We start from the raw sequence: 10,771 nt of genomic DNA on the forward strand, positions 1-10,771 counted from the left end.
AAACGCATCCTAGATTTAACTCAGCCATCGGCTGTGTTCAGCTCCTAGATTCTTCTCTGTACCCATGCTGCTAATCCCATTCAAAATGATCGCCAGTACCAGGGTCTAACCAAGCCCTGCCCAGTGCACACTTCTTCTCAAGCCCAGATCTACCCACACAGCTAAGGCAGCTTTTTAGGCAACTACAAATCCAAATGTATTAGCATTTCTAGCAGCCAGACGGTGCCTGGAGCTACAAGCTTCTCTGTCATGCAGGACCAAGGCTGGGTTGAGGTGTGAGCTGGGGGTGAGAGCGGTAGGCAGAGCTTTGGCTGCAGCTCCATTAAACCCTGTCCGGGGGGCAGCGTGATGTGTAATCACAAGGGCTGTATCAGTCAAATAAATCAGCAGCGACTCATCAGCCTACAGAGCAGGGGAAGGACAGGACAAGGAAGAGCATTTTGCTCAGGCACTGTTCCTTGCTACTGATTGCACCCGCGAGATACCGTCCAGTCTACAATATGAAGAAAGAAACGCATTCATTTCTGGTTTTCCTGCAGTCAGCCTGGAATCATGCATATTGTCATCAATCATAAGCTGACCACACGCCTTTGGAAATTAAATCCAAATACAACGTCTAGCACACTTGACAAAGAGTTGCTATAAATTACAAGCTGACCGTTACATGCAAGCTTACACGTTAGGTTTAATCCTGCATATGTCATAAACAAAAATTTACACTGGCATGAGGGTGGTGTTAATTATTCTCTGGATAGGCAGGGTCTCTGCTGTGTGATAATGCACCTTTGGTAGGAAGCTGCTACGAGGCAAAACAACGGACAATAGACAATTGTCTATTAACCAAATAGACAATAGACAATAAAGGCTCTTTACTCAGAAATAGCTCTCCAGAGCTAAGGACCAAGGCTGTGCTCCTGCTGCATTTCCATTTCAATTCAGCAGTCCAGAGGCAAAGATTTAGGTCCCTTCTCCAGTGTATTTAGGTCGTTGCAGAGACCTCGCTCCTCCACTGCCACGTCCCAGCCTTATCAAAACACCTTCAACCTTGCAGCTTGTGTAGCATCTAATTTAACCAGTTATAGTAAGATTAATTCCACTGATGGGTCCAAATTAATTTTATTTTACTAAAAGTTGAACACCTACCTGATAAAAGCCAGAGTCCCTCTGTAGTCAGTGGAAAAAGATTGACACATCCAGAAGAAAAACCACACGACCCTTTCAAGATGGGAAAAATTAGTCTCTGTCTTGACAACAAGACATTTAGGTCAGACTAGATGCCTGACTTGTACAGCTAAAAGTGAGAAAAGTCCTTTCATGGTATGAAATGCTTATTCTCCCCAGTGCTCAGCTACTTCCACACCACCAGGATCTGATGCTTGGACTATGCGTGGATCACTGGGTAAGTTTTCAGCTCAAACTGATCTTCTGCTGACCTGGAGGACTACAGGGTAGCCCTCCTAACATGGTGCTGTTTAAGTAACTGTACCCAGTTGTCATCCCATGACAAAACTGCCTCCACTCATCTTTATTGTCTAACCAGAGGATGACTGAGGGAGCTCATCCACAGCTTCTACTGCAATATCTCATCTCACGTCAGCTTTCATGGGCAAACCCATGCCAGGGAGGCCACTAATAAACCTTGAGGTGATCTGCACAGTTTGAGGACCAGAGCTCTTCAGGTCTGTCATGCTTAGCAGGCTAGAGACTGCCTATAAAAGCAGGATATCACCCCGATAATTTACTTTTATTTCCAGCATGTGTGGTGCCACTGGGTCTCCCATCAAACTATCTACAGTGTAGATGCTAAAGCCGAATAATGGCAAAGTTTGATAATTGAACTGTACTTTCAGTAACAGTCACATAAAGGCTCCCAAAACCTTGAGTCAGGCATCATTGCTTCCGCCCCATCAAATTCATACAACTTATTTAAGTGCCACAGGACCTTAAAACACTACAAAACTTACCTCCGGTTCATTTAACTTTCCAGATTTTTGTTTTCAAGGTTCACATTTTCCAACTCTTCTCTGCAATACTGAAGAGCTGAATTATTTTTGTTTTCCCTCTTTTTTCAATGAAAGCCATGATTCCTGCATAACCACATGACGAGGGTTTAAGGAAATCTTTTGCCTTGTTTAGCAAAGAAGTTCAAGAGATTAGCAGGTCAGTATTGCTGTGGGCAACGCTGAAAATCAGCTTTTTATTTTTAATTTAAAAGCTGGAACTAAAAAGCGATGACTCTTCAGAAAAAACCAGCAAATACGTAGGGCTGGCTTTAAGTGCAGTTAAAAATACTGCAAAACAAAAAAGATATGGGAATTGATTCTTTTTTACATTATGGTCCCTCTTAGCTAGGGTGAATGGGAACTGGGTCATCGATCACAACTATTTCAGTAGCAGTGCAGGGCTCAGTGCTGAACTATTTGTGATACTGGGTCTGTGTGTCCCTAGAAGGATGCCTTGACACTAACAGGACATGATGCTTCAGTGCAGGATTGAGCAGCTCCTCTGGATCCCCTTCCTCTCGCCGTGCAGAAGCTAACACAGAGCACAGTCAGCTTCCAGCCAAAAAAAGAGGAGAATCCTAGTGAATCCTATATCCAGCATCAGAAACAGACGTTAATCAACAGAGTCACCCTGTCTGCAATTCTGGAAGAGGAGACAGTTGGCCTGGGTTCAGCTGTTACTTGAGCAGCTCTGGGGGAGACAGTCATTACCTACTAACCAGGACACTTGACATTCATCACAAGGCCAGGCGAGCTGCTCATCAGCAGGTCTGCAGGTCAGGTACTTGCCAAGAGAGGTGCAGTGTGCAGAGCTGAATGGTTTCTCCGCTACAGTTCTACTGAGCAGCCTTCCCCCAGCATCCCTACAATGCACATCAGCTCAGATTCCTTCTGTGCAAGCATAAATCCTGCTGGTTAGGGTCCCTTTCATGATAAGTCTGATTTAAAAAAAAAAAAAAAATGGATTAAATAAGACCAAACAAAAGAGAGAAGAAAAGAACTGTCTTGGGAAATCTTACTTTTTCTTCATTTGCTTTAAGGAACCACAGAGCGGGAGATAAAAAGCAGCTAACCAGAAACAAGCAGCATTTGATCAGCACTGTTGACCTGCCAGCAGGAGGGAGCCACGGATATAAAAGCCTGGGAATAAAATCACCAGTCATCCGTTTCTGATGTACATCTCCCAAAAGACGTGGCACCAGCCCGACGTTTTTATTAAACACGGATGGCCTGTGTGAAGATCTTCCTTTGAGAAACTTCAGAGAGTAAGTACAAAAACAGAAGCATTTCACGGACCACAAGAAACACTATGGGAAATTAACACTTTAAGAGTCAACAGCTGAGGTCTAAATCACCTTTACCCTCGAGTTTGCTGCTAAAAGCCACTTCACCACTTCAATGCACTTCAGTTTTCTGGGACAGAACGAACAATTTAGACACTGATTTCTCTACTATTAATTGTATACTGCACTTTATCAAGCCAGCAGCAATTATGTTAATGGCATCTTCAGGTTTTGCACTCCCCATAGCATCTTCCTCTAGCTTCATTATCTGATGCTTTTCAATTTTCTGACCATATTAATTACATCAAAAAGACCTATAAGCAGGTTAAGCAGGTTCAGGTCCGTTCCAGCCTCAGAGGGAAAGTTCACCCTTTTCCCGAAGCAGGGTTTTTTCATCAAATTGGATTATAAGATTAGCATCAGTAACCACAATGGCAATTATTATAATATATATCAGTAGCTCTTGGTAACTAGAAGAGGGCTACGGATCTGTGCAGTGTTGTGGATCATCTACCCCTCCTTACATGAACCTCTTCTCCTGATGCTCCTGTACTCGGCAGGATGGGCATATCCTTTTAACCCACGCCAAGCACCCTGAGCCACTTTTCTGTGGATTATCCCTGGAAAATATTTGTACCAATAAGGTGGAACGAAATCTAAATGAAAATTGTGTTTCCCAGCATTTTCACTACCAAATAACAAAGGTCCTATCATTTCATAGGTACTTTCCAATAATCTTCAAATATCACTATCTCTGTTATACGTTGTATTTCTTGACCATAAAACACTAACAGATAAGAGAGGTTATTGCCGTATTGGCAAGGGAAAATGGGATGAGTGATCCGCCCTCTCTTTGTAGCAGTAAAAATTCCCTGTCAAAGAAATTTTCTAGTATGGAACAGCCCTTCATCTGATTCTTTTTTTGTTTCATTGAAAACCTGTCTTACAGCCAGCAAAGACCCCTTTCCTTGAGGAGAGAGCACTTGTATCTCTGAAACCAGAGCACAGACCTCCACAACGGAGAGCAACAATCCAGTTCTCTCACGCCTTTAACACATAGAGTTCTTATTCTCCTTACATCAGGAAATAAAACCCTCTTGCCATTATCTCACACCAGCACCAAAGCAGGGAGCCAGCAGCTCAACTCCATGTGTCCTCCCAGATCACCTTAAATCAGCTGAGAGCCCATACCCCAAGTACATAGCACTTGCTGTCTGGCACTATTTATAAAAGTGAGCATCACAACACTTGTGAAATAAGGTCACTATTAGATGTGGCTGATGTTTTGTAATTGAAAGCTTTGTGGTTTTTTTTTAAAAGAGGTTATCAAGAAGAGGGGTTTTAACTATTCCTCTTCTTCAAAACCAGAGATTTTCAGAAGACTGAAGAACAAAATGTTTACACTACCAGCAACCAAAACCTAAAGAGATTTCCAGGTCTGGGATAACAGCTAAAATATAACCAAGGGGGAGTGGGAGGGACACTTTTCCAAGTAGATGTATGAATTATGAAAGACATGGCTATTCTGGATACCAGCACAAGACTTTTGCAGTAGCAGCCCCTAGAAAAACCTTGGCAATGTTTGGGAGTTACACAGGACCTGTTCCCAAACACTCTCTCATTCCTATCTCAGGCACGAAGTGTTCAAGGCTGCCTTTCTTGTTACCAACCACTACCTATTCTCCACTTTTTAATTTTTTTCCTATGTAACTGGTGTTTACCACTTCCTTCAGTAGGTGTTGATAGCAACGATATACATGACATAGAGGAAGCCTGCCGTGATGGCATCTCTCCGTTGTCCACAGAGATGGGGCAGATGTGTCAGGAACACCAGCAGAGCTCCTGTCCTCGCTCGCCCTCTCTAAATCTACACAAGCTATGAGGAAGTTTCCAGAGTCTCCTACTCTGGAGACATTCAAAACCTGCCTGTACACCTTCCTGTGTAACCTCATCTGGGTGTTCCTGCTCCGGCAGGGGGATTGGACTGGATGAGCTTTTGAGGTCCCTTCCAATCCCTGACATTCTGTGATTCTGTGAACAAAGGGGGGAAAAAAAGAAGAAAATAAAACCATGGGCTTTTTTATAGATCATAAATACTCACCCTGAATGATCAAGTGGTAGCTGATGGTGGAAGAAATGTAACCCCATCTTGGCTTAATGTCTACTACACTTTGGAATTGATGGTCTGTTATAGCAGTTTCCACCGTGCCTCATTTACTTATTATTGAATCATTATGACCATGGCTCACTTTCCATCTTTTATACCTGCACCTGCCTCCTTCTCGGGTTCCAAATTCTGACACCTCACAAGTTTCTCCCGTGCTTGCCCCCACCTCCCGCCTTGGTTTGCCCACGTGCTGCAGTGGCGACGCTTTCTGCTGCGGTGCCTGTGTCTCAGCATCTGTCTTCTCACCTTTTGTGCACCTGTTTCCACTCCATCAACTTTATTGTCAGCAGTTTTATAGCACAGGGTTTTGCGCTTTTCTCCTCATCTTTATGACCGTCCATCACGGTAGCAAATGGAAGCTGCACGTTTCTCTTTTCACCTCAAAGACACATAGCATAGCAAGAGGTGATAAAAATAATACGATCTGTCTAGGAATCTTTCCGCAGCCTCTTCTGCTGACTATGAACTGCCCATAAATTAAGAGTTCAAGATCTTTTAGGGTGTTTAGAAATCAGGGAATACAACACTGAATCACTCCAGCAGCTGATGCAGATAGCGGCTGCTTTGTTGCCAAAATAGCCAGTGCAGATGCTTCAGAGAACAGGACAAGTGTACAAATAAGGGACAGCGAGGGAACCAATTTAGAAGGAGAATTCCCTCCTAAATGTTTAGCAATGAGCTAATCTCTGCAAAGATTTTAAGGGCAACAGAGACTAAATGAATCCCAGAGATCAAGATGTCCCAGAGGCTGTTTACAATTACATGAAAATAAAAAAATGTTACCTCTTAAGAGTAGTAACATTTAACCATTCAAGAGCACAAAAAGCCTTTTTATTTCTGCCTTGTCCTGAAGATTTGCATCTCATTAATTTTCTCTACCCCATGCATTAACACGTGTTCTTCTTTCTCTTCCTCAAGTTATTCCCTTCTTATCTAGGCAGCACCACCCTCTGCTGTGATCACTGTGTGCTTATTAACCAGTTAAAGCTCAAACACAACAGTCACAGTTCCTGAGTATTAATAATTAGGCACAAAAACATTCTGACATGTTTGGATTTTGGTTTTGTGTTTGTTTGTTTTTTTTAATCACCCATCCAATGTCCTTCCAAGACTGACATGTATCTCCTCTCCATCCTTTACATGGAAAGACAGAACTTCACCTTGCTTCCCAGGCTGCTTACCTTAATACATAGTATCTTGATTTAATATACTAATATACCTAAAATACCTTGCACTTAACGTAGACACACCCCATTTTTTAAACCTTTTCTCATCATGAAAATTGACATTATTTCAATATACTTAATCCACTGATCTACTTTCAAGTTCATGCTTCTCCACCCTCCTTAAGACTTCCTTGGCTTTTTCTTGCATGTGATTTTATAAAAGACTTTTTCATTGTCCAAATAAATTTCTTCTATCACTTTTATCTTCTCCAGAAATATTCCAGCAGACTAGTATAAAAATACTTTCCCTTATAGAAGGCATTTAGCATTACTCTTTCTATTCACTTAGTCACTTTATAATTCTATTTTGGGTTTACCTGCCTACTGGAATGCCAGGTAAACCATCCAGTGTAGCAGAATCACATTTATCATCTGTATCAAAAACATATGTGTTTCCTCGCAATCTGCTTAGCAGCTGAGAGTCAAACAGGGTATATGAAAGAAAATATTTTTGACAGCAGCTTAGATATTCCATTTCTCTCTTTGCAAATAATTTGACTGAATAGGAAGTAAGAGAAGAGTCACTCTGTGATATTTTTTTTTATGGTTTCAAAAACAACAAAGAGAGAGGAATAATGAAATGAAGAAAAGATCCATTTAGGCTGAGTATCAGTTAAAACACCCTAAAAGCAAAATCTGTTCATATATGGAAGAATCTCTAAGGCAAAGACAAAGAAGATTTGTTCAGTTGGAAAGCTTAGAAAAAGCACCAAACACTGGAAAATAAGGTGTAGCAAAGATGCTGACTCCAGTGGCAGGGGGGCAGGCATGAATATCTCATCATTTCTATCATAATTGCTGAATGTGCAATTAAGAACAGTGAAAAGCATGTGTGTTGTCAACTCCACTCGAAGTCAAAATTTATGCAACACACGAAACATTTGCATTAGTATCCCATTCATCACTGGCATGAGCAAAAAGAGTTCACCAAGCAGTTATTCTGCTCCCACCGTCCGAATTTGAGTTATCAAGTCATCAGAAGCACAGAATACAGCAGTGGGTCTCCCTGGCTTCTGCATCCCAGGGGTACCACAGCCATCCAAGCCCAGAGCCTTCTCCATCTCTTGAAGCTGCACCTAACCCACCTTCAAACCAGCTGCTGGCATTGCACAGCTCAGCAAAAACTCATGATGTGAATGGGCATCTCAGCCAGGACCAAACACTATTATGCCAGAAGCTCATGCCTGTGTCAATTTGCTCCAAAAACCCATGGGAACATGCATTCAAGCTGCTTGTACATTTGGTTTGCAGCACAAACACACCTTTCCTAAATCCAGTGTGCTGAACTACTGCAGTCCCTGATGAAAGAAACCAATGAAAAAAAGGTTCCTGAAAAGTGACATTGCTATGAATTATTGTTTTTACTATCTATGTTATCAGAGCACCATGGAGCCTCAGGCATAGTCAGAGATCCCACTGCTCCAAATGCTGTACCAGCACAGAAACCTCACAAACTGGCAGATAACCATATTTCTCATAACAGTGAGGAAACAGAAAAACAAGCCTTGAAGGAAGAAGGAAAACAAGAAGTGCAGCTAAAGGAAAGATCCCCTATTGATTCAAAATGAACTACCTGCCAGTGCATTAAGCCTTGTGCTTCTCAAGCCTTTTGGGTTAAAAACAATAAGACCTTCACCAGGGAGAGTCTCTTCCAACCAAAATGATTCTACTATTCTAAGTCTTCAAAGGACTGTAATACCCTCTCACAGGTTGTAATTTTCACTGACCAACTTCATCCCTGTCTGAATCTGCCCAAACCAGAGTCAGTCACAGTGAGAGCTGTTGTGATTTTAATGGCAATACACCCAGATCACTCGAATGAGGCTGAATTAGGGCAAACGGCAAAGTTTTGAGACCAACAAATAACAGCCGGGTATGAGCCATGTTTTACATGAACTATTAACTTTTGTTCTATCCTTTTGTAAATCAGCTGATCTGCTACCCTGGTTCTTTGCAAGCTTTTTTTCTCTTCTCTCCATCCAGACATGTTTGTAATTATATTCCCTGGGACATATGGTTGCATGGATGCGCGCACACACAACAGCACACGTTACATACAGCTTTTTAACCACTTGAGTGAGAATTATCTCTGTCTAAAAGAATATTCAAGGGAAAATAAAGGAAAACAACATTGTCCGTCATTATGAAAAGAAAGCAAAAGCACTCATGTCCAGATCCACAGGCACACAGAAGCAGAGCTCAGGAAAGAATTTGCACACCTAAAGCCCAGTATTAATGCTCAAAGTACCAGATTTACATCTTTGGTACCTCTGCTGAGATTCAGCTGTCACCTTTAACTGTCTACAAAGGTCCATTTTTTTTAAGCAAAGAGTTTAGGATGAGCTCTATAACAGAATGGCCTGTTTCCATTCACTAGATAAAAAGAGAGATAGGTAATTCAAAGCAGGCGGCTACATAAATCCTCCCCTCTGTGGATGACCAACATTTAGGAGAAACATGCCCCAAACAGCCAATGATTTTGGTATCCCTCTATTGCAACACTAACACTGAGCTCTGGTGCTGAGGCTCTGCTACTTGGAATACAAGAAGTAGATTCAATAGGCGAAGAGGAAATATTCCCCAGATCAGGGATGCCTTCTTTCACCACAGGCAGGAGACATGGTCTTCTACAGCCCCAGCTGAGGAGGTCCCACACTGCAATAGCTTCCAAGCATGAATCAGGAGCCCTCAACAGACGAGTGCTCTGACCTGGCTACAGTCGTTTACCTCTGATCCAGGCTGGAAATATACAAATTATTTCTTGCTAAATGGTGCAACTGCAGTAGGAGAGACAATGAAGCTCTGTACCAGGAGCATTATTGAGGGGTAGGAAAAAGGAGATCAGCTACAGCCAAACCACTTGCAGGCTTCTGCTTGCTAGAGCAGTGCATTGGCCACCAAGATCTGTTTGGGTAGGTGGTACTTAGCCTCACCATCCCTGCACCTGGATCTAAAACACAGGATAGGTCCACTTTCTCTTCAAAAGTAGCAGAGAGGGTCACCCTGCAGTTAGGACTGGGGATAGAAACCCTGGAGAGGAGTGTCAACCTTGGTCCCCTCCATCGGGGCTCCTTCTTGGCCACCTGGAGCCAGCCCAAGGCTGGGCATCCCTGTCCAGCAGCCTCAGCTCCTGCATCCTGCACAGCCCTGCAGATCAGTCCCTGCTCCCAAAACACCGAATCCCTCGTGTTTCAGGTGTTTTACAGTAGAAGGGAGACAGAAAGTTTCTCTCCCCATGTCAAACATACGGCTCAGCCTAGGACACCCCGGGCTGACACAGGGGGGTCGGGACAGCTTCACCACCGGCCGTCCTTACTCCCCCTTCTTCGCACAGATTTAACGCAGTATTTAGAAAACCAGCGAGGCCAGCCGAGTCCCCCTCGTTTGGGGGGGCTCTGCTATTCCATTGCACTGGAGGGAGTAGCAACAACCCGAGGGTGCGGGGGGACAATTCGCGACCCACGGCTAAAGGGGCCGATCCACGCGTGATGCGGGGCGGGCTCAGAGCCCCGGGCAGCACCGCGGCGGAGGCTCCTACTCCGCGGCTCCGACCCCTCTCTCGTCCCACGAACAGCCCTGAGGGGGTCAGCAACACCCAACAATACCCCCTTCCTGGGCTGCCAACCCCCAAAAAGCTGGTGCATGGCCCCCGACCTCCCTCCCGCCCCTAGGGATGGGGAAAACCCCCGGAGGAGGAGGAAAAATCTCACCTCTTCGCAGGGCGGCAGCTGCAGGGCGGCCGCTTGCCAGCCCAGCAGCCAGCAGCACACCCAGGCTGTTCCCGGGTAGCCCCGCTCCGCTCCGGCTCGCCGCATCCTCATCCTCATCTTCATCCTCCGCCGCGCACCCCTTTCCCCGCCGCCCCCAGGGGCTGGGGGGGTGGGATCACCGCCCGCTGGCCCTGCCGGAGACCTCCCTGCCCCGGCTGCGGCCGGCGGGTCGGGCTGCCCCTGGCCCTGCGCCCCGCCTGCAGCCGAGCATAACCCCGGGGGCTGGCACGGACCGCAGCGGCCCCGCCGGCCGCCCGCTCCGGCTGCCGGTACCGCTAAAGCCGGGAGGAGGGGCCGGAGGGGGAGGAGGAGGAGGGAGGAA

At 44.9% G+C, this 10,771-nt stretch overlaps 1 protein-coding gene across 1 annotated transcript in view; it reads right to left on the bottom strand.

Annotated features, from left to right (window-relative positions):
• ELAPOR2 (endosome-lysosome associated apoptosis and autophagy regulator family member 2) overlaps positions 1-10,748 on the bottom strand; it is a 104,907-nt gene extending 94,159 nt beyond the window's left edge. Inside the window, exon 1 of the mRNA XM_005512061.4 lies at positions 10,390-10,748. Coding sequence (XP_005512118.3) covers positions 10,390-10,512 — 123 coding nt within the window. The 5' untranslated portion in view covers positions 10,513-10,748. The remainder of the gene's footprint in view (positions 1-10,389) is intronic.
• Between the last annotated feature and the right edge of the window lie 23 nt (positions 10,749-10,771).

Source organism: Columba livia, chromosome 1, assembly GCF_036013475.1.
Source record: "Columba livia isolate bColLiv1 breed racing homer chromosome 1, bColLiv1.pat.W.v2, whole genome shotgun sequence".
NCBI lineage: Eukaryota > Metazoa > Chordata > Aves > Columbiformes > Columbidae > Columba > Columba livia.